Source organism: Rhineura floridana, chromosome 18 (genome assembly GCF_030035675.1).
Source record: "Rhineura floridana isolate rRhiFlo1 chromosome 18, rRhiFlo1.hap2, whole genome shotgun sequence".
Taxonomy (NCBI): Eukaryota; Metazoa; Chordata; class Lepidosauria; order Squamata; family Rhineuridae; genus Rhineura; species Rhineura floridana.
In genome coordinates, this window is record NC_084497.1 from 18,043,225 (window position 1) to 18,069,829 (window position 26,605).

The 26,605-nt window shown below is 44.8% G+C and overlaps 1 protein-coding gene across 2 annotated transcripts; it reads left to right on the forward strand.

Annotated features, from left to right (window-relative positions):
- The first annotated feature begins 4,812 nt into the window (after positions 1 to 4,812).
- On the forward strand, positions 4,813 to 22,119 carry LOC133372385 (arylacetamide deacetylase-like 3). Of its 2 annotated transcripts, XM_061600915.1 has the most exons (5): positions 4,813 to 5,042; positions 8,342 to 8,464; positions 12,249 to 12,465; positions 15,669 to 15,732; positions 19,982 to 22,119. In XM_061600915.1, the coding sequence occupies exons 1-5, from the start codon at positions 4,842 to 4,844 to the stop codon at positions 20,754 to 20,756; spliced, it is 1,380 nt and encodes a 459-aa protein (XP_061456899.1). In that variant the 5' UTR covers positions 4,813 to 4,841; the 3' UTR covers positions 20,757 to 22,119. The 2 variants fall into 2 exon arrangements, with proteins under 2 accessions (XP_061456899.1, XP_061456901.1); XM_061600917.1 differs by lacking the exon at positions 8,342 to 8,464.
- The last annotated feature ends 4,486 nt before the right edge of the window (positions 22,120 to 26,605 follow it).

The following is a 26,605-nucleotide window of genomic DNA, read 5'->3' on the forward strand; positions in this document are numbered from 1 at the left end:
CAGCCCAAGGGATGTGGCCCACCACACCTTGGACCTGGTTTTCTTGGTGGGGCAAGAAGAGGAAAATCTGGAGGTCGGGGATCTTACTTAGAAGTAGTACATCCAGGGTCTCAGGGGATCCTAGAACTCTTACTTTTTTGGGAGCCAGGTCCCTAAGTCTCCAGTTTCTTATGAGCCAATCAGCATGAAATGGGAGTGTGTTAGCCACTGAGAAGAGTCTTCTAACTTGCTCCTTGTCATTTCCTGCTGACTGGAGACAATCAGAGTGAACGGAATTCCTGTTCATTCCTACTTCGAAAAGCCAAGTTGTAGAGAGTGAGAGGGTGTGGCTGTGACTATGGAGGAGGGACCCTGCACTTCTCAAATTGCCACTACTCTACTGATCTTACCATCATTCCCTCCACCCCCCAGAATGCACTAACCACCCCATTCCCCCATTAATCCATTAGATCAGGGGATGGGCATTTTTTTTGCTCCCACCCCATGGTCCAACATTCACCGGTGGGTGGGTCAACCCTCCTGTGAATTACATGACATCCTGTCAAAATCCCACAAGCAGAGGTTGAAAGAGCTAGGGTGGAAAGCCTTGCAGAAACCTCCCTGTGCTGATCCTGTCAACTTTTCCGATCATCCCCGGCTTCTCGTTTGTGCTCCTGATGTCAGAGGTGCAAAGGAGAAGGGCAGGGAGGATTGCTTGCCTGGGCCCCCAACCCACCTCTGTATCTCTCCTCCGCCACCTCCAATGCTGCTGAGGTTGAAATAGGGCCATTAGTGTGAGATGGGCAGCAGCATCAAAGTAAGACAGTTGCTGGGAAGCTGCCCCAGCCTGTCCTGACTGTTGGCCTGTGGCTTACCTGGGCTGGCTGCATGCCTTCTGGCCTCCATCTCCTTGTTTTGATTCCCTCCTCACTGCTGTGATGTCCCGGCCACTCTCAGACTCTTGTCAATGGCCAAGAGAACTACAGCATGACGACAGTCTTACACAAATATATAATTTGCATAAAGTCCATATAAAATATGGACTGGGATGGACTGGAAAGGATGGAAAAGAACAGAAAGGAAAGAAACAGGTAGGAAGGCTGGGTTAGGACAAACAGGAGACAAGCTGCGTCAAAACGCCACCAACCAACTCTTCGTAACATTCAGAGGACTAGCCAAAGAGTGAGACAAAGAGGCACTGGGAGAAATGTTTTATGGGACCAGCATCCCCACAAGCAGAGCTTGGAAGATTACTTTTAAAAAGTGATGAATTACAGTTACAGTTACATGGCTCAAAAAAGTAGTAATTACCGTTACAATTACAATTGCTCTGAAAGTAACTGATTACTTTACTTTTCCTCCAAAGTAATCACTACAATTACATTTCAGTTACTTTAAAAAAAGTCTACAGGGTGCTGGCCTTGGCTGCTGCGCATCTAAGTAGCCTAAAACAACATTAAAATAAGCACACACATACAGAGGTAGCAGAATAATTATTTTTATTCATAAGATAACAATGGTGGTCTCTCCGCTGGTAAGGGTGGTGGCGAGGGAGGCTGAGGCCACTACTCAGATCTTTGCACATCAAACAAAGTGCAACCCCCCTCACTCAGCCAGCCAGCATAACTTCTATCACTTAACTACCTCCCAGACCCTGCCCTGCCACCAACTAAGGGACACTCACTCAAGCAAACATTTTCCCCTGAGATGCAAAAAAGTTACAATACTGCATATGCAGCAAAGTAGCCAGAGAGGGTGGTGGAGGCCACTTTGTGTGCCAAGTGCAAACACAGTATTCACACACACACAAACACACACGTTGTCATCTTTCACCTCCACAGTTCTTTATCTCCATTCTGCTGCTGCCCCCTTCTCCTCCTTTATCCATGTTCTTGACCTTCAGATCCTTTTCCTCTCCACTCCATTCTTCACCACCACTATCCATTTTTTAAAATAATTGTTTTCTCCACTCCACCCTGTCTCACTCTCTGCCTCCTCCCTCATCGCCTCCTACCCATCTACAGAGCATGAGGGAAGAGCGACACTGCACAGAAGCCCAGTTTGAGGCACATGATTTTCATCCACAAATCAGAGGAGCAGAAGACTTCCCCTGCTCCCCCCCCAAGTAATGCCCAAAAGTAATTCTGGAAACGTTACAATTACTCCACAAGAGTAGTAAAATTACTCCTAGTTCTATTACAATCAAAGTGTAAAGGAATTAGCCACTCGTTACTCAAAAAAGTAATGAATTACAAGTAATCCGTTACTTGTAACTAGTTGCTTCCAAGCTCTGCCCACAAGCACTGTGACTAGAGAGTGTTGGATGAGATTCTATCCTGAATGGGAAACTATCAATGAGCAAACGCCAGCTCCCCTCCTCCCACTATCCCCACCCTGGCATTTCCCTTAAATGGTGTTTGTCTTTTATTCTCCTATCGTTTTGAAGGTATGATTCTTTGTAACTCCAAATAACTCTGAAGAGCTTGAGGGGGGCTGCCATTCTGCTTGGATCACCTCAGGGAGGGGCTTGGCTTGACTAGGAGGGCCCTCACTTGAACCCAAACACACCCACTTTGCCTCGGTGTTTGCAATTTAGACACAGTGATTGCATAGCCCTAAGTCCCTTCTGTGCGCTCTCTCTCTCTCTGTCTCTCTCTCTCTCTCTCTCTCTCTCTCTCACACACACACACACACACACACACCAGTTCCTAATTAATATGCTTCTAAGAGTGTTGTTCCCCATCTTACGTCCTTCTACTTCAGGAGTTTCAGGACTTGAACATTGGGAACTTTTCTCCTCTATACTCCTTTCTTAATGACTACAACATCCATGGGGGGAAATTGGTGTGTGCGCCCGGGCGCATGCAGATAGTTTATTTGATATCATCCAATTTCCCCCTCAGAATAGACCCATTAAACTTGACAGACATGACTAACAAATGCATTAAGTTCAATGGGTCTACTCTGAGTAGAATGTAGTTGGATACAACCCACAGAAATCAATATTTGTTCAAAGGACAGAATCTGTACTCTCAATCTCAGTGGAATTGGCTTTGTTTGTCCTTGGGTTTTCCTTAATGAGAGAAGGACCCACCCTATAATTCAGGGGTGGGAAAACGTTTTCAGGTCCTATTCCCTTCCAGGCAGCCTTCTGAGGTCCACCTGCAGTGGTGGGCAAAGCCAGAGGCAAAAGAGGGTGAAGGAATTGATGTAAATTTTACCTTTGCACATTAGGGAAGTTGCTCCACATGTTCACACACGCCTCTCTATCCTCCAGCTAGGCAAATGGCACGATCAGAATTCAAGGGCACATTCCAGCCAGGCGAAGGAGGTCATGAATAAGACGATTATATATTATTATTTATTAGATTTATATCCCACCCTTCCTCCCAGTAGGGCACAGCTGTCTTAGCAGGTGAAGCTGGTAAAAGGCACACCTAGCCACTGAGGTCACCTGGGCCTCTAACGACAAAGATGGATCCAGGAGCACCCCCAGACTAGGGACCCGCTCTTTCAGAGGCAGTACGTCCCCATCCAAAGCAGGCAACTGACCAATTATCCAAACTTGGGAACCACCAACCCACAGTGCTTCCATCTTGCTAGGATTCAGACTCAGTTTATTGGCCCTCATCCAGCCCACCAGAGTCCAGGCAGTGGTCCAGGGCTTGCACGGCCTCTCCCGATTCAGATGTTACAGAGAAATAGAGTTGGTTATCGTCAGCATACTGCTGACACCTCACCCCAAATCTCCTGATGACTGCTCCAAGGGCTTGATATAGATATTAAACAGCATGGGGGACAAGATGGTACTCTGCTGCACCCCACAGCACAACTGCCAGGAACACAAGACAATCACCCAATGCTATTCTCTTAAAACAGCCCTGAAGATTGGATCAGAACTACTGTAAAACTGTGCTTCTGATACCATCTCACCAAGTTGGGCCAGGAGGTCAATGGTATCAAAAGCCACTGAGAGATCAAGTAAGCATAACAGAATCACACTCCCCCTGTCCTTTTCCCAACAAAGGTCATCCATCAGGGCGACCAAGGCTGATTCAGTCCTATAACCAGGCCTGAACCCAGATTGGAATGGATCAAGGTAATCCGTTTCATCCAAGAGTACTTGCAATTGCTGTGCCACAACCCTCTTAATCACCTTCCCTAAAAAGGGAGTATTTGTGACTGGACAGAGTCCAGGGTGTGCTTTTTCAGGAGCGGTTAGATCACTGCCTCTTTCAGGGTGGTTGGTACTACTCCCCCCTTCCTGTCGCTCCTGAGTTGGCTGCAGCGCAACAGCGACCTTGCTTCACCCAGAACTTGAATCTCATGTCTTTATTACCTGGTGCGGGCCAAACTATTTCAAGCTTTGTGGTTCAGATGCGATGTTAACAGAGTTTGAAACGTTCCCTCAGTCCTTCTTAATCAGCCGCAAAGATGGAGGAGATGGGTGGAGTGGGAGGTACTGAAATGCAAAATGAAATGCAAAAGTCAGATCACATTTATGTGCAATCCCCTCCCACGTAGGGTGAACTCAGTCCTCTTCCTCACCTTCCCACCTATGTATGGAGTTGTTCAATACACTTGAGAGTTAAAAATGAAAGGAAAGAGAAAAAAGTGGTGGCAGAAGTCAGTGTATATATCTCAGTCATCTGGACGCCAAAACTCATGAATGAGGCATAAGCTTCTAAGAACTGGCATCTCTTGGCAAAATTTCATTCATGAGTCAAGAACATCTTGCAGTGCCTAACCTCTTGCTCCTAATCTGATTCTTAGTCAATATGTTTGCTCTTACAACAGACTTAGAGTTTATTAGGGAGACGCCACTGAAGTAGAATATCAGAAGCCACTGGTGTCAGAAGAGGATGCTGCCCTTCTTAGCTCAGAGGGCGGCACTCGGCGAAGCTCTGTTGAACCTGCTCCTGTATCTGAGCATTTTCATCCCATTCTTGGCACTGGCTTGGACACTTTATTACCATGTCACCAGGACCCACATACCTCCAGGAATCAGCCAGGGTGCAAAACTACATGTTATGACTCTTTTTGGGAATCTTATGTTTGGGCTGGTGAGTGTCCCTGTTTCTTTTATGATCAATCCCCTCTCTCAATGATTAATTTGCATGACATATAGACTGCATGGAGAGCCTGTTCAAACATGCATCAGAGAAAAAGGAAGCATCCCTAGTAGTTGCACCCACATACAAGCTGGAGCCATGGGACCAATTAGTTTCTTGTGGATTGCTTGGATTGTACATATATTTTGTTCTTCTTTTTTGACTTGAAATAGATATATGATAGCTGTGGGTCGTATTCAGCTAAATCCTACTCATAGTTGACCCATTGAAATGAGTGGATCTTACCTAGTCATGTTCATTAACTTCGATGGGCCTACACTGTGCAGTAAGAGCATTGCATGGAAGCCATCGATTATACATTTTGTAAAGTTGTTTGTTTGCTTTGCATTTGCACACCTCTTATCATAATCCAATTTTGCATGTTGGTTCCTGAAATCAAGGAGCTGGTTTTTGTCTATGTTTGGATATAAATGGATGCTATTTTTGAATCAAGGTGATGGACTGAACCTCTCAAAAGTACTCTGACGTTTTTGTTCTTTAGAATTCCTGAGCAATGCCAGGTACAATGCTTCTTTTTAGATAGATAGATTGATAGATAGATAGATAGATAGATAGATAGATAGATAGATAGATAGATAGATAGATAGATAGATAGATAGATAGATAGATAGATAGATAGATAGATAGATAGATAGATAGATAGATAGATAGATAGATAGATAGATAGATAGATATCCAGCAAGAGCCCAGGGTGGTAAACAAAAGCACTAAAAACACTTTAAAACATCATAAAAACAGACCTTAAAAGATTAAAACAAAACAACTTTACAAATATTTTTTGAAAAACCTTTAAAGGCATCTTTAATAAAAAGGGTTAAAATATTGTTTTTTAAAAAAGGTGTTTTTTTTTTAAAAAAAAACAACATATTAAGAAGCAATTACAACAGAGATGCTTAGGTCTCGACTTAAAAATTTTGTTGAAAGAGGAAAGTCTTCAACAGGCGCCGAAAAGATAACAGAGATGGCGCCTGCCTAATATTTAAGGGGAGGGAATTCCACAGGGTACGTGTCACCATACTTAAAGGTCCATTTCCTTTTTTGTTGTACAGAACGGACCTCCTGATAAGATGGTATCTGCAGGAGGCCCTCACCTGCAGAGCTCAGTGATCGACTGGGTATATAGGGGGTAAGACAGTCTTTCAGGTTTCTAGGATGAATAATAAGAGAAATATTATGTTCCAGGTTAGATTCTCTCTAGAAACAGAAGTAACACAGGAAAGAAGCAAAGTAAGAACTCCAACAAACCTACAAAAATGTAATTCTCTGTCTTTGGAGATGGCAGATGTTGCCACCACTCACCATATGCTCAGAGGCACATGTTATCAAATTCCTCCAAGCTACACAGGAAGTGGATTGGACTGTGTAAGACCAACCCAAATTGTGATTGCATTTTTACAAATTTGTATTTTATCATTATTTGGACTGCCTTTGAGTCAATTTCAGCTTATGGCGACCCTATCAACAGGGTTTTCATTGTTAATGGTATTCAGAGGGGATTTACCATTGCCTTCCTCTGAGGCTGAGAGGCAGTGACTGGCCCAAGGTCACCCAGTGAGCTTCAAGGCTGTGTGGGGATTTGAACCCTGGTCTTCCAGGTCATAGTCCAACACCTTAACAATAGCTCAGAGAGAAGGTCAGGTCTCCTGCTCCCCTGGTGCATTCATGATAGCTGCCCAATATCCCTGCTTTTTAAAGTTTGATAGAAATATCTGTGGGCTTTAGGTACATCCTTAAACTGCAAGGTTTTTTGCCTATTAGTGAATATTCTCATTTTTGCAAAGCCGTTTTCCATAGTATAATGCATTCAGTGTTATATCATATCATGCATTATTTCCCCTAATGTATGCATTCTATGGCCATTTTACACTAGTGTAGGCATTTCTGTGCACATTACTTGGCTAGAGATCTTGGAGAACTCACAAACCTTGGAGTAGTGCACATTTCAAAAGACGGCCATGTTTCAGTTTCCGTTTTGTTTAAGAAAGTATGCCTTTGGCCTTTGATCGATTTGCCTTGAAATGAAAACTAAACTGAATTTCTCCCCATCAGTATTCTCAGTTCATTCACCGATAACGTTTTGCATACATCACGTCCATACAAGCAGGGGCGCATCAGACTGGCTTGTTCCACTGCAAAAAGCCTACAAAACATGTTCCTTCCAATTCCGAATTCTTCCCAATGTGAGGGAAATTGTTGGGGAGGGCATGCCCCCCAAAACTTGGAGGCTGGCAGGGTGTAGGACAGGCTAGTTGAACTATCTTTGTTTTTTCACATACACACTCCTTAGAATTGCACCCTAAGTTAAAAAAAAGGATCCCACTGAACAATCTGCTGCTGTTGGATCTCTCAGTGGCTTTTGATACCATTGACCATACTATCCTCCTACCGTACCACCCTCCTAGTCTGTCTCCATGAGTTGGGAGCTGGTGGCACTGTGATAAATGCTCCACTCATGCTTTGGGGGATGGTCCCAGATCATGGCTACTTTCACACTGCCCTTTATTCTATTATTCCAACATTTTCTGAACTGGTCACTTGCGTATGATATTTGACCTTTCACATGAGTAAAAGCTGGTCCCAGAAATCTAGTGGAATAGAGTGGAAGTTTAGCATGAATATTCATGATAAATAATACCAGAAAGAATCCATTTGCAAGCCTGGGAACCTAGAAGATTGTGGGAGATTTGCTCATGTGACAAGCATCCTGGCATGCAATGCAGTCCACTCCTTTAGGCACGTGTCAGTTGTTGTTGTTTCCGCCCGATGAAAATTGTACCTGTATTCTGGCATAGGGATGAATAGCAGCACTCCCTCCTTTCCCCACACACCCCTGTGGGTATGTGTTACGAAGGGACCTTGAGCATAGCTCACTAGAAATCCAAGTTCCCCAAAAGACAGCAGCAGGATCATTTGCTGGAGTTGCCCGCACGTCACCCCCCAGAGCATGTATTATTTTACCCTTAACCCAATGACACACACACTGAAAGTAAAATAAAGAGTGGTTTTATTAAGAGAAGAAAAAAGGGAAAATATTGCAGTTTACAATTGCAGTTAACAATGAGCAGCTTTCTAACTATGACTCATTCATTCAGCAACACTGCATAGACTAAAGCAAAGAGACTAACCCTATGAACACCTTCACATTAAGCTCACCCACACAGGGAGAAAAAAAGGAAAGAGAAAGGCTCAGAAGTTGCATATTCCAAGATAAAATCTTTTGCATCCACCAGGACTTGGACTCCAATGTTACAGCAGTTGAATCATATGAGGTCTCCAGAACACAGCCTTGTCCTGATTTTTTGGATGAGTTTCAGTTGGTGCAGCTCGAGGACGTTGACAAGGTGCTTGGACAGGTGCGTGCAACCACTTCTGTGTTGGATCCTTGCCCCTCCTGACTAATAAAAGCTAGCAGGGATGGAACTGCCGGCTGGGCCAGGGAAGTGATTAACGCCTCATTGCGAGAGGGAGTGGTCCCTAACTGCCTGAAAGAGGCGGTAGTGAGACCGCTTCTGAAGAAATCTTCCCTGGACCCAGAAATTGTTAATAACTATAGGCCGGTAGCAAATGTTCCATTTCTGGGCAACGTCCTAGAACGAGTGGTTGCGGACCAGCTCCAGACACTCTTGGATGAAACTGATTATCTGGATCCATTTCAATTGGGTTTCAGGCCTGGTTTTGGCACGGAGACAGCCTTGGTTGCCCTGTACGATGACCTTTGTTGGGAGAGAGACAGGGGGAGTGTAACTCTGTTGATTCTCCTTGGTCTCTCGGTGGCTTTTGATACCATCGACCACGGTATCCTCCTGGGGAGGCTCGCTGAGCTGGGAGTTGGAGGTACTGCGTGGCAGTGGTTTTCCTCCTACTTGGCGGGTCGTCTCCAGAAGGTAGTGCTTGGGGAGCATTGCTCGATACCCTGGACCCTCCAGTATGGAGTTCCGCAGGGGTCAGTTCTGTCCCCCATGCTCTTTAACATCTACATGAAGCCGCTGGGTGCGGTCATCAGGAGTTTTGGAGTGCGTTGCCACCAGTATGCTGATGACATGCAGCTCTACTTCTCCTTTTCATCTTTTTCAGGTGAGGCTGTCAATGTGCTGAACCGATGTCTGGCTGCGACAATGGACTGGATGAGAGCTAACAAACTGAGGCTCAATCCAGACAAGACTGAGATGCTGTTAGTGGGTGGTTCTTCTGACCAGATGGTGGATGCTCAACCTATCCTGGATGGGGTTGCACTCCCCCTGAAGGAACAGGTTCGTAGCTTGGGAGTACTTTTAGAACCATCCCTGTCACTTGAGGCTCAAGTAGCCTCGATGGCACGGAGTGCTTTCTACCAACTTCGGTTGGTGGCCCAGCTACGCCCCTATCTGGACAGGGATGACCTTGCTTCAGTTGTCCACGCTCTGGTAACCTCTAGACTAGATTGCTGCAATGCGCTCTATGTGGGGCTGCCTTTGAAGACGGTTCGGAAACTGCAGCTTGTGCAAAATGCAGCGGCCAGATTGTTAACATGGACCAGGCGGTCCGAACATATAACACCGGTTCTGGCCCGCTTGCATTGGCTGCCTATATGTTTCCGGGCTCGATTCAAGGTGCTGGTTTTAACCTATAAAGCCTTACACGGCTTGGGACCACGATACTTGATGGAACGCCTCTCCCGATATAAACTTATCCGTACACTGCGCTCAACATCGAAGGCCCTTCTCCGGGTGCCTACGCAGAGGGAAGCCCGGAGGATGGTAACAAGAAAAAGGGCCTTCTCAGTGGTGGCCCCCGAATTATGGAACAATCTCCCTGATGAGGTACGCCTGGCGCCAACATTGTTGTCTTTTCGGCGCCAGGTTAAGACCTACCTCTTCTCCCAGGCATTCTAGCATTTTAGCATTTCAGTATTGTAGCATTTAGCATTTTAGTATTTTTAGTATTTCAGTATTTTAGTTTAGTATAGGTTGATTTGGAAATTTAATGAGTTATGTTTTAAATTGATCAATGTGTGGTTTTAAATTGTATGTTGATATCTTGATGTTGTGAACCGCCCAGAGAGCTTCGGCTATGGGGCGGTATAAAAATGTAATAAATAAATAAATAAAATATACCTTTCCTGGAGAGTTGCTGCAAGACTAAGGCTGAGCGAGAGAGACTTTTGTATCTAGCCCAATGAGCAAAAGCTCCGCCCTTTGTAACCAGTGCCAGATTTGAAAGTTCTCACCCAAATCCATAGCTCTGAAATTGTCCCAAAGATGCTAGCGTGCGTTGGTAAGAAAAGCAGCCGTTGGAGCCCTCCAGAAGAGGAACTCCTCTCCCCTTCTCACGCCCCATGTTTTATACCTTTTCCTAACTAAACTGACCCCAAAGTCAACCCAATGTAAATGTCTCCAGGAGGATGTGGATGTGATACATAAGAACAATGAAAGAATTTAGGATAATCCTGTCAGGGAATGTGTTGTTTTTCCAGAAACCATTCCCTGAGGGATTCCCAGATAACGGCTGCAATCCTGTCTCCTCCAAAGGCTTAGATTATCATAAACATTTCCTTTGTTTGAAAGAAGTGCCTATTCTTCCTGGGTGACAAATCCCAAATCTCCATAGGAGTCAGGAAGTCTATACCTTCAGGTATTGCAAGATATATACGCAGAGGTCACCGAGGGGCTGTTTCCCAGGAATATTTGAGTCCTCATAACAGTATGTGGCGTCTCTCCTGTGTAGGAACAGCTTCTCAAGGCCTTCCCACACACACGCTTGGGGACAGCGAGATGTACTGTAGCTGCAGGTGAAGACGTATGTGAATCAAAACAAAGGCTGTATGAACTGCCTTGAAACTAGGGATGGTATCCAGAACTAGTCCTAGACCTATGGAATTGATGGACATAACTAAGTTCGGTCCATTAATTTCAATGAGTCTGTTCTGAGCTAGGGATATGCTAGAAGTTTAGCCAATTCAAATCTGGTACCATTTTTTCATTAATTCTCTTATTCTCTATCCTTTCGGATCGAATTTTGTGTTGCAATTTTCTGCAGCTATTTTCAAAAACAGATTATTTTTAAACGTTTGAAAGTGTTAAGTACAATAATAGTATCAATATTTTCTTTCAACTTGCTAACATTTTCTTTCAAAATATCAACAATTATCAGTATTTCCTTTCGAAATATCGATATTAATCTCAATATTTTTTGCAAGAGGGAAAATGGAATTGGTACAAGCAGTGGCTAGTGGACACTGAATGAACTTGAATCAATACCAGCCTGTCGGAATGATGGATCTTAAGAAAAACAACAACTCAACTTAAGTTGTTTTAAATCCTGACAAGGATCAACTTCCTCAAACAGCCATAACGAAAATAAATTTGGCAAAACTTGAACAAAACACAGCATTAGTCAAAAGCAAAGAGACAAAAAAAAGAGAGCAGAAAAATGTTTTTAAAATACCTGATGGGATAAAGGAAGGCTTTTAACACCCGTCTAACAAACTGTCAGAGAGGGAGCTGGTTCGATTGCCCTGATGACAGACGTTCAGAATCTCAATGTCAGTGAAGAAAAATCAACTCGTGAAGACTGTGATCATGTAAGCGTTATTGTGGGGACTCTCCAAACCTAGCAGAGACAACCTTGGGTGACATCGTGCGATGCGGGTCTGGGCCGTCCTCGTCATGAGCTGATGTGAAGCAGCAGCGGATGGCATGGTGGGGCTGTGCCGCTCCCCTCCCCTCCCTCTGGTCCAGTCACTGCAGGTGGAGAGGGGGGGATGTGGTGGCAGCAAAGTGGGCGCAGTATGAACGTGATGGCAGGAGCACCAGGTTGGTTCCACCGGCATGGGGAGGTCAAGTGAGTGGTGCATCCCAGATTCCCCACCACACCATCCACTCCTGATGTGAAGCAGCTACTGCAGCCATGGAACTGTTTCAGCATTTCCTCACTGCTGATCTCCTTTTCTGTCTGTTTTCAGTATTGATGTATTGATTCATGACTCGCCTTTTATGTGTGCCTCAAGGCGCATGTAAAGACAGCAAGCTTTTTAAAACAGGCTTGGGGGCAGAGTGGTCTTTTTTGCTTCCAGTGTGAAAAGCTCTTATGTCTTGCATTGATGAGACGTGAATGTGTAGGGCTCCTTATTCTGTTCCCTTATGTCTTGCTCTAAAACAGGCACTGTTTCTGGAGAAAGTTGGCATCTGCCATAAGTATGTCATCTGGAGGCTTGTGATGAATGGAATACCACCTAGGGAGGACGCAAAGTTGATCATCAAGGATCTGCTTTTTGATGGGATTCCAGTAAGAATATATTGGCCTAAGGCATCACCTGCTAGAAACGGGAGAGGAATGCTCTATCTCCATGGAGGAGCTGGCTTATTTGGAAGCATCCGTAAGTTTCATGGGAAGCTGCCTCATACTGGTCCATCTAGTTTAGTGCTGTCTGCACTGACTGGCAGTGGCTCTATAGGGTTACAGACTAGGGTCTCTCCCAGCCCTACCTGGAGATGCAGGGATGGAACCTGGGATCTTCTGCATGCAAAATAGATGCTTTGCCACTGAGTTACAGCCCCTTTCTTTGAAAGGAGCCTACATTCCTTCACTCAGTTTGCTTAGAAGCTTTTAGGACAGTGCTTCACCAAAAGGGTTCCTGATATGTTAGACAGGACGTCACAAACAATGGTTTCTACTTCCATCATGTTCAGCTCACCTTCAATCCACAATGCAGCATGGGATCCTGTTAATTTAAAAAATGGGGGAGCAATGTTTGTTTGGAATTGAGAACAGCTCCATAGGAATATTGAGTTTCATAGCCAATGAAAAATCCAAAAAATGGAATCATAGAATTGTAGAGTGCGAAGGGGCCTATAAAACCATCGAGTCCAACCCCCTGCTCAACACAGGAATTGAAATCAAAGCATACCCGACAGAGGGCTGTCCAGCTGCCTCTTGAAGGCCTCCAGTGTTGGAGAGCCCACCACCTCCCTAGGTCATTGGTTCCACTGTCGTACCAAATCGGAAGTTTTTCCTGATGTTCAGTCAAAATCTGGCTTCCTAACTTGAGCCCATTATTCCGTGTCTTGCACTCTGGGACAATCAAGAAGAGATCCTGGCCCTCCTCTTTGTGACAGCCTTTCAGGTACTTGAAGAGTGCTATCCTATCTCCCCTCAGTCTTCTTTTCTCAAGGCTAAACATGCCCAGTTTTTTTTCAGTCTCTGCTCATAGGGCTTTGTTTCCAGCCCCATGAACAACCTTGTTGCCCTCCTCTGAACCTGTTTCCAGTTTATCTGCATCCTTCTTAAAGTGTGGTGTCCAGAACTGGACACAGAATTCAAGGTGAGTCCTAACCAGTGCCAAATAGAGAGGAACCAATACGTCATGCGATTTGGAAACTATACTTCTGTTAATGTAGCCTAAAATAGCATTTGCCTTTTTTGCAGCCACATCACATTGTTGGCTCATATTCAGCTTGTGATCAACAACAATGCCAAGATCCTTCTCACATGTCGTATTGCAGAGCCAAGTATCTCCCATCTTATAACTGTGCATTTGGTTTCGTTTTCCTAGGTGTAGAACTTTGCACTTCTCCCTGTTAAATTTCATTCTGTTGTTTTCAGCCCAATGCTCCAGCCTATCAAGATCCCTTTGAATTTTGTTTCTGTCTTCCAAGGTATTAGCTATCCCTCTTAATTTTGTATCATCATAGTTGACTCTCCCTGGCCATGGTTAGTTGGAACTTGCCTCCCCCATGTGGAATCTCTCTTTGTATTGAATAAGCCTTCAGCTTGAAATATAAACTCTACATTGCTAGTCAGCCACATGATACGTGGAATCACTGGTATTATTTTACCAAAAAGCCACATCCTGCATAGTAATCACTGTCATGTTAAGTGAATCCAGTTAGAGCCCAGAGCTGCGTTTCCCAACTTGTGGGTCCCCAGATGTTGCCGCACTACAATTCCCATCCTCCCTGTCATTGGCCATGCTGGCTGGGGTGGATGGGGGTTGTAGTCCAACAGCATCTGGGGACCCAAAGCTTGGGAAAGGCTGCCCTAGAGCAATGCCCGGTTCGGTTTTACCATAAAAATCAGGCGCTGATATTACACACAGGGAAAGGGAGCAATCAGCTTTTTTTGGGGGTAAAGCTATTCCTGCAGCTTAACAGAAGCTGAAAACAGGATTCAACAGTAATGGGATTCCTTCTCAAGTGCTCTCAGAAATCCACACTCCCCTCTCTTTTTCCAGAGTTCAACAGAACTCAAAGGCCACCGTCCTTTGTGTAAAGAGTTCATCTTACAATCAGCACAGTATTATTCCGCTGCACTCAGGCGCCACACACAAATCCGGAGCTGCAATCAGTACATTTACACGATAAGTAACCCCAGGTTAAATCAAGCTGCAACCGCAATTGCCATCATCACATGAATAGAAAAACTGGAAAACTCACAGGATGAAGAAACAGAAAACAAAAACATATCCCAGCATGTGTTTGAATAAAACCACTTCCCTCTCACAATTAGTATGATTCTATTTAAACCATTGGCTTTTAAGCAAGGTGAAGTACTACAGGACTAGAAAACACACCTTTTAAATAAGAATTTTAAGCACCCCATTCAATAAACAGAAATGGTTCTGTGTGTTTGTGTGTGTGTGTAACAAAGAAGAGAATCAGTCTGTCATTCATGCAAATAGGTAGTTCAGTGAAATAAACCTCAGGAAATAGAAAAATAAAAATAAGCAAACCCCTGATCATGGAAGACAGAAACAATCCTGGGGCCTAGTTAAGGCTATGCAAGTGTGGCCTTCAAGGAACAGCTGTGAGCATGCTCAGAATGCACTTCCAGGCAGCCCTACTCGTCCTGTACTGAGGCTGCAACTGGTTTCAGAATAACAGGAGGCAGGGGGGAACCTTCACAACCAGGGCTGAAAAGCTGGCGGTCCTACTATGTTTTGCCATAGCTATACTTTTGGATTATGGTGGGCTGAGTTGTGTAGAGAACTGATTGGACAGAGAACAGGAGATTGACAGAAATGCCTCCATAAGCCTCTCTAAATTCATAGAAGTATAAAAGGTCCGTGGGACAGGAAAAAGCCTGTGGCTTTGAGTTGGGAGGGATATAACAATTGCTTGACATTCTCCTTTTGAGGGTTATGCACCATTAGACCTAGTGGGCCAGCCTTGTGACTGAGTGGGGACACCAGATCCAAGACACCAGATCCAAATCTAACTGCTATGCAAAAGCACAAGTGTTGGCATTGCTGACATTGAGTTTCAAAAAACACTTTTGTACCACTTGTAAACCCACAAATCTTTCAGAAGCCTAAGGCTGCAACCTAGTCCATGTCTACTCAGAAGTAAGTAAGCTCCACTGAGTTCAATGTGACTTACTCCCAGATATGACCAGATAAGGATTGCAGCCTTATACACATTCACCAAAAACCTTGCTGAAGTGACCCTCCTAAATTTTGTGTCTGTAAATGAAGTATTAAATTGGGAGGGAAGGGAAGTCATTTTCATTCTATGATGCTTAATTGAAATGGGCTTTTCAATGGTCTCCTTTTGGTGACACTTTGGTGACACTTATGTTTTTCAGGAACATATGAAAGGGTGTGCCGTTACATTGCCCGAGAGAGTGACACCGTAGTTGTGAGTGTTGAGTAAGTACTGCAATTTGCTTATTACTATTTAGAAGATTTCTGAACCACTTGATCTAAACAGCTCTCTAACAAATGCACATTTAATATTAGAGATCAAATCCTAAAATCCACAGTCCAATTAAAAACAAATATACATAAAAATATCATCATTAAAAACTACATGGAAAGAATGCAAAGAGATATTGGCAGAAATGATATTCTACCAGGGGAATAGTCGTCCAGGGTTTCAGGGGGTCTTAGACCTCTTCCTTTTTCTGGAGCCAGGTCCCTACTGTATGTCTCCAATGTACTATGAGCCAAGCAACAAGAAATGGGAGTGTGTTAGCCACTGAGAAGAGTCTTCTAACTTGCTCCTTGTCATTTCCTGCTGACTGCAGCCAATCAGAGTGAACAGTATTTTTATTCATTCCTACCTCATAAAGCCAAGTTGTAGAGATTGAGAGGATGGGGCTGGGACTATTATGAAGACACCCTGCACTTCTGAACTTGCCACTACCCTACTGTATTCTAGTCTAAGCATATCAGGAACACATAGAACATCATCACTATGAATAAAGATAAAACCAATACAATGTTGATATCAGAATTACGTTGGTTGGCTTGCTGAAACAAGTTGCATCAGAAAAGGAATAGCTTGAACCTGCAATAAAATTATATAGGGCGGAGTGCTCAGAATGCCAACCTGCCATGACCTTTTCCACAATACTTCATTTCATTCCTCTCCCCCACCCCAGCAAAGAAATCTGGGGCACTCTTGGGCATCCAGGTTAGCAGAGGGGTCCCTCTTAGTAATTCCACCACCTTCAGAGGAGTGGGGGTTGGGGATTCACAGCCTGGGTAAGGATGGTGCTATCTTTCAGGTTCTGTTTCATTCATTCATTCATTCATTCATTCATTCATTCATTCATTCATTTATATCCTGCCCTTCTTCCTAGAAGGAATCAATCATAGATTCAGTTTTCCACATTTCAGCAGCAATTTGTTAATTCTCCCCCCCAAAAAACCCTCAAGAAAATTCATCAGCATCATAATGTCCATTTTCCCCTAATGAACACAGGTTTGTATGTAGCTTAGACTAATGTACACATTTTTTGCAAACGTTCCCCTAATATCATGCATTTTTCTATGTTACTTTCACTAATATATTCCAGTTTAGGCACATTTCCCCCTAATATCATGCATTTTCATAAATGTTGTTGGGTTGCAGAACTACATCACAAATTTCAGGTACGTGCGAATTTGGAAGGATGGCTGTGTTTCCGTTTCCGTATTGTTTTGGAAAGTGTGAATGTGATTGATTTGCCTTTAAATGCCAACTAGATCTAACGTCTCCCCCATCCCTAAGCCTGTGAGAGAGCATGCTCTATGGCAGGCCCAACGTGATGGAACTCCCCTCTGCAGAGGTGCGTCTGGCACCGTCATTGTGGAGTTTCCATCATATGTTGAAGAGACACCCTGGCCTTTGAGCCCTGAGGTGCATGTGGAGGCTGTAACTCCACAGGGTGCTAGCCCTGGGGTGAGATTTCCTGTCAGTTCGATGGTTAGAGACAGTTACTTCCTGAATCCCAATCAGATGAGGCTTTATGGCTAGGCTCTCTGTTTATGTCCCCTTTGAGGGCTCATCCCCTTGGCATCCTCTTGTAGTTAACATTTCACATCTTAGGGCGCAATCCAGCTGGGAGGAAGGGCGGGATATAAATAAAATAATAAATAAATATTTACACTGGGCAGAGGGGCGTTGGATATGACGGATCTTTGGTGAGCCAGCATGGTCTGAGCTCTGTCAGGCTCCACTGTCAGAAGCTCCTCTGCTGTGGTGGAGCTGGGACCCTCCTGGCTTGGCCAGGAGTCCACCAGGGAAGACCAGCCCGGTAGAGTGTTGCTGGTGGAGTTCAGCGGAGGGCCCCAAAAAGTGGCATTTGGGAGCGTGTAAGAGGAAGAGCCGGGGGGGACTTATGCAACATCCAACTCCCATTCGGAGCACTCCTGCTGGTCCCCATCCGGGCCAAATTATGCCATGTAAAAGGTCAGTCTGAGAAAATACTTCTAATGGAAGTCAGTGGGGAGTGCTTACTTGCTGGTAGGGGCATTTGTGAGAGCCAGCATTCTCTTTTTGCTTATGCCTGCAGCTCCAGCAGAGCTGACATTCCACTGGCCCAGAGGCTCCCAAACAGGAAACGGATGCTGCAGAACTTCTTGCTGGCTCCTCCTCCGCCGGCTTCCCATGAGTTAGATTGCTCTGTTAATCATATTCACCATGACCTTATAATTTGCCCCTATTATGCATTCCCCCCCTTCATCCCATTTATGGAGCTATTCAGTTATTAATATGCATTTAATAAAGTTCAATACATTCCTCTGATAAGCATTGAGGTCTGGCATTTTATTCTATACATCACAGAAGTTTGGGTGTCAGGAAACGCTCAAATTCTGTTCCTGACACAAGTCCATTTGCCCACCCTCACATCCAAGCCAGCCCTTAACTCACAGAGGGGTAATTCCATCCATGAAGGAATTGACAAATTCCATCCTCTCTGAAATTTGATCGCATACACAATTAGTCTGGGATTTCTCTCCTGCTGTTACAAAAGATGCAGGCTGCACAGGTGGTCCATGCCAAAGCCGTTCTGCCAGGCAAGATCTAAATCCCCCCCAATGATATGCATATCATCTTGGGGGGGGGGTTATTTGAAAATAATTCAGAAATGAGCAATCAACGTTCTCAAAAGTACACAATATTTCACACGTTTCCCTCCGCTATTCTTATGTAATTCCAAAACACCTACTGGTACCCTTTAAGCCGAACCACGGTGCCTCCTACTTTTCCTAAGCTGATATTTCCTCCCAGGTGTAAACTGATATCCTCAGAGGAAACAAATCTCTCTTCCTGCTCCTTCTCTGATCTCCATCTTCAGTTGTTCTTTTTGCCAGCACGGCTCCCCAAGGAGGAGCACCAATGCAGCAGACATCTCTTTTGCAGCATCTCCTATCTACTTAGTCAGATGCACCTCTTGACTATCTAAATGTATTTCCTACAATAAACTTAGTTTGTTGTTCTTCCTGTAACAGACTCCCAGTGCAATTCCTACCAAGCTGAAGGGCAGCTACTGCTTACCGTTTACTGCACGTGCTAAATTCCACAAAATACCATTATATTCCACAGATCCTAACCATTCCCAGCGGTATAGTGCTGCTCCCACCTCAGTCTCCACTGGAGTTTTGCTTCTGTCATCAGTTACTTCATTACCATTCACTCATTTTGTGCAAGGGCCAATTGAGGGATTAACCTGCTCAGGGCGCCATTTCTGTAATGCCACAGGGTGCTGGCCCGAGGGGCAGAGTTACTGCAGATTCAATGGTTAGAGGGAGTTAGTTTGTGAATCGCAGTTAGACCGTGAAAAGTGTTTGTGTCTGGCAATGTTCTCCCCACAATAACTGTGCAATAATTAACCCCTCCACTGCACAGAGAATGGGCTTCACTATACAAGATTCCTCATAGATCCCCCAATATAGCATTTGAGAGGTAATCTGCAAAGGTCCCCTACACCCAGCAGTGTAGTGGCAAATTCAGAAATGCAGGGTCCCTTCATAATAGTTCAAAGTAGAGATGATTTTGTTTCCATTTAAAGCTGAATCTATCAAAGTTGCCCTTTCCAAAACAATCCGAGAAACACCCCCGATCCTTTGAAGTTTGCACTTATCTGAATTTTTGTAATGCAGTTCGCCAACCAAACAACGGTGACAAAAATGTACATATTAAGGTAAATTATGTATAACAATGAATATGTGGTGAAAATAATGTGCAAAATGCAAATTAGGAGACATTCCTTGGAAAAATGTGTACGCTAGTCAAAACTGCATACAAAAATGTATTTCCTGGGCTGAAGAATTTTCATGATTTTAAAAGAATCCCCAAATTGCTGCAGAAATGGGGAGAATCCTCCTAGCCAACCAAATTCTACTCAGGGTAGACCGATTGAGATGAATGGCCAGCTTACTTATACAAAGGTAACACTTCCATTTCTTGTTCCACACACTTTTGTTTCTGGCCCTCTGGCCCACATCCCCTGGCCTGTGAATCCCAGAAGGCTGCCCAGAAGGAATGCAGTCCTAGGGGTTCTCCATGCTTGCAATATAAATTAAATAAAATAAATAAATAAATAAATAAATAAATAGACCATTCAGGAAATGCCCTTTTGCTATAGAACATGAAATGACAACTGCAGACTATATCTTGCTTTTGCTTTAGATTCCGTTTAGCTCCTGAGCATCGGCACCCAGTCCCATTACTCGACTGCTGCACTGCTGCAATACACTTTTTGAAGAATGCAAAGGAATATGGAGTGGACCCCAACCACATTGCCATTGGTGGGGACAGTAGCGGAGGAACATTGGCTGCTGTTGTTTGTCAAGAGCTGGTGACCAGAGTGGACCTTCCAAGAATGCGAGCACAGATCATGGTCTACCCCTTCCTGCAAGCAGTGGACTTCAATTTGCCTTCCCATCAGCAAAACCATTCAGTTCCCATGTTGTTCAGGAAACGGGCTATCAAACTTGGTTTCGCATATCTCACTGGGAAGACTATCAATGTGGAAGGGATTATAGAGAGTGCCCATGTTCCTAGGGATATGTGGGTGAAGTACAGAAAATGGATTAGTGCCGATAACCTTCCAGAAGAATTTAAGGCCAGGGGCTATGTCTCAAAAGTGCCTGTTTCATTTTCACAAAAGCTTTATGAACTTGTCAAACCAGCTTTTGACCCAAGATTCGTCCCGCTTTTGGCAGAAGATGCGATTATCTGCCACCTCCCCAAGACATTCATTTTGACCTGTGAGCATGATGTTCTCCGGGACGATGGTCTGTTGTACAAGAAGCGGCTAGAGGACAATGGTGTGCCAGTGACATGGCATCATGTTCAGGATGGGTTCCATGGAGTAGCATTCTTCATTGATCATGCGCTACTTGAATTTCCAGGCACACGGGACTGTATGGAGCATGTAGCACAGTTCTTAAAAGGGCTGTAGAGATAAATGACCCACTTTCATTAGCAGTGCTAGTCTTCCACTTCAGTGGAGGGATATATTACTCCGATATGAATAACTTGAACAGTCTCAAAGAAAGGGCTGCCTTCAGTGTTAGCCCCGCTCAGAGCAGAGCCACTGAAATGAATGAACACAGCAAACCTATGTACATTAATTTCAACTTACTCGGATACAACCCAAATCCTTTCTCTCTCTCAAGGATGAATGAACTCGTGGCAGTCTTTACGTTCTTGGACTACTACTCCCATCAGTCCTGACAGTTGGCCATGGTGGCTGAGGATGTTGGGAGTTGGAGGGCCCAGAGCTTGGGAAAGTTACTTTTTTGAACTACAACTCCCATCAGCCCCAGCCAGTAGGGCCACTGGATTGGGCTGGTGGGAGTTGTAGTTCAAAAAAGGAACTTCCCCAAGCTCTGGGAGGGCCACAAGTTCCCCATCTCTAAATACTGTGTAAATGTTGATATTCAATTACGAACACGCTTTATAACAGTTCTTAATAAAGCAACACTAACATGGTCAAGATGGTGAATCAAGGGGGGGACTGGGAACAGCTGTTCCTTATGTAATCTGTAACATCCTCAGACATCTGGAGGGTTTGTGCCTGGCATTGGTGAACGGGGCCAGCTAGGGATTTATTTGGTATGTTGCCTGGCATGCTACCCAACAGCCTCCCCGCCTGAGTTGCCTTGGACATAGTATGGAGATCCCCAGGCTTGTAGTACTGCAGGATTTTTCACATCCATGTTGAGGCTGCCAGGCCTGGGGCAGCTCAGGACTCCATGGCCTCCATGACAGCCATGGGACTGTCCCAACATGTCATCAGCCCAAGGGATGTGGCCCACCACACCTTGGACCTGGTTTTCTTGGTGGGGCAAGAAGAGGAAAATCTGGAGGTCGGGGATCTTACTTAGAAGTAGTACATCCAGGGTCTGAGGGGATCCTAGACCTCTTACTTTTTTGGGAGCCAGGTCCCTAAGTCTCCAGTTTCTTATGAGCCAATCAGCATGAAATGGGAGTGTGTTAGCCACTGAGAAGAGTCTTCTAACTTGCTCCTTGTCATTTCCTGCTGACTGGAGACAATCAGAGTGAACGGAATTCCTGTTCATTCCTACTTCAAAAAGCCAAGTTGTAGAGAGTGAGAGGGTGTGGCTGTGACTATGGAGGAGGGACCCTGCACTTCTCAAATTGCCACTACTCTACTGATCTTACCATCATTCCCTCCACCCCCCAGAATGCACTAACCACCCCATTCCCTCCATTAATCCATTAGATCAGGGGATGGGCATTTTTTTGCTCCCACCCCATGGTCCAACATTCACCGGTGGGTGGGTCAACCCTCCTGTGAATTACATGACATTCTGTCAAAATCCCACAAGCAGAGGTTGAAAGAGCTAGGGTGGAAAGCCTTGCAGAAACCTCCCTGTGCTGATCCTGTCAACTTTTCTGATCCTCCCCGGCTTCTCGTTTGTGCTCCTGATGTCAGAGGTGCAAAGGAGAAGGGCAGGGAGGATTGCTTGCCTGGGCCCCCAACCCACCTCTGTATCTCTCCTCCGCCACCTCCAATGCTGCTGAGGTTGAAATAGGGCCATTAGTGTGAGATGGGCAGCAGCATCAAAGTAAGACAGTTGCTGGGAAGCTGCCGCAGCCTGTCCTGACTGTTGGCCTGTGGCTTGCCTGGGCTGGCTGCATGCCTTCTGGCCTCCATCTCCTTGTTTTGATTCCCTCCTCACTGCTGTGATGTCCCGGCCACTCTCAGACTCTTGTCAATGGCCAAGAGAACTACAGCATGACGACAGTCTTACACAAATATATAATTTGCATAAAATCCATATAAAATATGGACTGGGATGAACTGGAAAGGATGGAAAAGAACAGAAAGGAAAGAAACAGGTAGGAAGGCTGGGTTAGGACAAACAGGAGACAAGCTGCGTCAAAACGCCACCAACCAACTCTTCGTAACATTCAGAGGACTAGCCAAAGAGTGAGACAAAGAGGCACTGGGAGAAATGTTTTATGGGACCAGCATCCCCACAAGCAGAGCTTGGAAAATTATTTTTAAAAAGTAATAAATTACAGTTACAGTTACATGGCTCAAAAAAGTAGTAATTACCGTAACAATTACAATTGCTCTGAAAGTAACTGATTACTTTACTTTTCCTCCAAAGTAATCACTACAATTACATTTCAGTTACTTTAAAAAAAGTCTACAGGGTGCTGGCCTTGGCTGCTGTGCATCTAAGTAGCCTAAAACAACATTAAAAATAAACACACACATACAGAGGTAGCAGAATAATTATTTTTATTCATAAGATAACAATGGTGGTCTCTCCGCTGGTAAGGGTGTTGGGGAGGGAGGCTGAGGCCACTACTCAGATCTTTGCACATCAAACAAAGTGCAACCCCCCTCACTCAGCCAGCCAGCATAACATCTATCACTTAACTACCTCCCAGACCCTACTCTGCCACCAACTAAGGGACACTCACTCAAGCAAACATTTTCCCCTGAGATGCAAAAAAGTTACAATACTGCATATGCAGCAAAGTAGCCAGAGAGGGTGGTGAAAAGGACCCACCCTATAATTCAGGGGTGGGAAAACGTTTTCAGGTCCTATTCCCTTCCAGGCAGCCTTCTGAGGTCCACCTGCAGTGGTGGGCAAAGCCAGAGGCAAAAGAGGGTGAAGGAGTTGATGTAAATTTTACCTTTGCATATTAGGGAAGTTGCTCCACATGTTCACACACGCCTCTCTATCCTCCAGCTAGGCAAATGGCACGATCAGAATTCAAGGGCACATTCCAGCCAGGCGAAGGAGGTCATGAATAAGACGATTATATATTATTATTTATTAGATTTATATCCCACCCTTCCTCCCAGTAGGGCACAGCTGTCTTAGCAGGCGAAGCTGGTAAAAGGCACACCTAGCCACTGAGGTCACCTGGGCCTCTAGTGACAAAGATGGATCCAGGAGCACCCCCAGACTAGGGACCCGCTCTTTCAGAGGGAGTACGTCCCCATCCAAAGCAGGCAACTGACCAATTATCCAAACTTGGGAACCACCAACCCACAGTGCCTCCATCTTGCTAGGATTCAGACTCAGTTTATTGGCCCTCATCCAGCCCACCACAGAGTCCAGGCAGTGGTCCAGGGCTTGCACGGCCTCTCCCGATTCAGATGTTACAGAGACATAGAGTTGGTTATCGTCAGCATACTGCTGACACCTCACCCCAAATCTCCTGATGACTGCTCCAAGGACTTGATATAGATATTAAACAGCATGGGGGACAAGATGGTACTCTGCTGCACCCCACAGCACAACTGCCAGGAACACAAGACAACCACCCAATGCTATTCTCTTAAAACAGCCCTGAAGATTGGATCAGAACTACTGTAAAACTGTGCTTCTGATACCATCTCACCAAGTTGGGCCAGGAGGTCAATGGTATCAAAAGCCACTGAGAGATCAAGTAAGAACAACAGAATCACACTCCCCCTGTCCTTTTCCCAACAAAGGTCATCCATCAGGGCGACCAAGGCTGATTCAGTCCTATAACCAGGCCTGAACCCAGATTGGAATGGATCAAGGTCATCCGTTTCATCCAAGAGTACTTGCAATTGCTGTGGCACAACCCTCTCAATCACCTTCCCTAAAAAGGGAGTATTTGTGACTGGGCAGAGTCCAGGGTGTGCTTTTTCAGGAGCGGTTAGATCACTGCCTCTTTCAGGGTGGTTGGTACTACTCACTCTCACAAAGATTCATTGACCACACTCTGGATCCAGTCGGTCAACCCCTCTCGGCAAGCTTTAATAAGCCAAGAAGGGCAAGAGTCGAGAGGACACATTGCTGGCTGCATCGTCGCAAGCACCTTGTCCACGTCATCAGGCCACATCAACTGAAACCGATCCCAAGAAGTTGCAGCAGACATTGCGCTGGACACCTCATTGGGGACAGAGCTTGGAAGATTACTTTTAAAAAGTAAGAAATTACAGTTACACGACCCCAAAAAGTAGTAATTACCCTTACAATTACAATTGCTCTGAAAGTAACTGATTACTTTTTCTCAAAAATAATCACTACAGTTACATTTCAGTTACTTTAAAAAAAAAAACCCCTACAAGGTGCTGGCCTTGGCTGCTGCACATCTAAGTAGCCTAAAACAACCTTAAAAATAAACACACACAAACACAGGGGGTAGTAGAATAATTCTTTTTATCTGTAAGATAGCAATGGTGGTCTCTCCATTGGTAAGGGAGGTGGGGAGGAAGGCAGAGGCCACTACTCAGATCTTTGCACATCAAATCAAGTGCAACCCCTCCCCCCCAGCCAGCAAGCATAATCTCTCTCACTTCACCACCTCCTGGACCCTGCCCTGCTGCCAACTAAGGGACATTCAACCAAGCAAACATTTTCCTCTGAGATGCAAAAAATTTAAAATACCACAAATGTAACACAATAGCCAAAGAGGGTGGTGGAGACCACTTTGTGTGCCAAGTGCAAACACAATATCCGTGCGTGTGCGCGCACACAAACATGTTGTCACCCTCACAGTTCTTTATCTTCATTCTGTTGCTGCCTCCTTCTCCTCCTTTATCCATGTTCTTGCACTCAGGCTCCTTTCTCCCTTCATTCTTCTCCATTACTGTCAATGTTTTAAACAATTGTTTTCTCCACTCCACCCGTATCTCGCTCTCCACCTCCTCCCTCGTTGCCTCCTACCCATCCACAGAGCTTGAGGGAAGAGCGACGCTGCACAGAAGCCCAGTTTGATACACACGATTTTCATCCACAAACCAGAAGACTTCCCCTGCTCACCCCCCAAGTAATACCCAAAAGTAATGCTGGAAACATTACAATTACTCCACAAAAGTAGTAAAATTATTCTTAGTTCTATTACAATCAAAGTGTAAAGGAATTACCCACTCATTCCTCAAAACAGTAATGAATTACAAGTAATTTGTTACTTGTAACAAATTACTTCCAAGCTCTGACTGGGAACTATAATAGATGTGGATGGGACATCAAGATTGCTATGGAGGCAAGTAACTTTGTGTTTGCATTTTTACAAATTTGTAGGACAGTACAATATCTCAGAGAGGAGGTCAGGTCTCCTGCTCCCCTGGTGCATTCACTATAGCTGCCCAATTTCCCTTCTTTTTAAAGTGTGATAGACATATCTGTGGGCTATAGGTACGTTCTTAAACTACAAGGTTTTTTGCCTGTTAGTGAATTAACATCTTGCTGGATGAACGTTTTATGCTTTTTTTGTATTGTGATTCTTTTTTTCTGGTTTGATATTGTTTTTAAGTATTGTATTGTAAGCAGGATGATTGGGCCTCATCCTGAGTACTGTGTCCAGTTGTGGACACCACACCTTAAGAAGGATGCAGACAAACTGGAAATGGTTCAGAAGAGGGCAACAAGGATGACCAGGGGACAGGAAACAGTCCAATGAGGAGAAACTGGAAGAACTGGGCATGTTTAGCCTTGAGAAGAGAAGACTGAGGGGAGATAGGATAGCACTCTTCAGGTACTTGAAAGGTTGCCACATAGAGGAGGGCCAGGATCTCTTCTTGATCATCCCAGAGTACAGGACATAAAATAATGGGCTCAAGTTGCAGGAAGCCAGATTTCGACTGGACATCAGGAAAAACGTCCGAACTGTTAGAGTGGTACGATAACGGAGTCAGTGACCTAGGGAGGTGGTGGGCTTTCCAACACTGGAGGCCTTCAAGAGGTAGCTGGACAGCCACCTGTCGGGTATGCTTCAATTTGCATTCCTGTGTTGGACTCGATGGCCAACTCTTGCTAGCGGCAGCTATGGAATGAAGATGAGATG

Excerpts from the sequence above, each read along its gene's own strand:
- LOC133372385 (XM_061600915.1), top strand. The coding sequence starts at position 4,842 with ATGCTGCCCTTCTTAGCTCAGAGGGCGGCACTCGGCGAAGCTCTGTTG. Across the intron at positions 8,465-12,248 it reads TTGACAAGGTGCTTGGACAG|GCACTGTTTCTGGAGAAAGT; the intron begins GTGCGTGCAACC and ends GCTCTAAAACAG. Across the intron at positions 12,466-15,668 it reads TGGCTTATTTGGAAGCATCC|GAACATATGAAAGGGTGTGC; the intron begins GTAAGTTTCATG and ends TATGTTTTTCAG.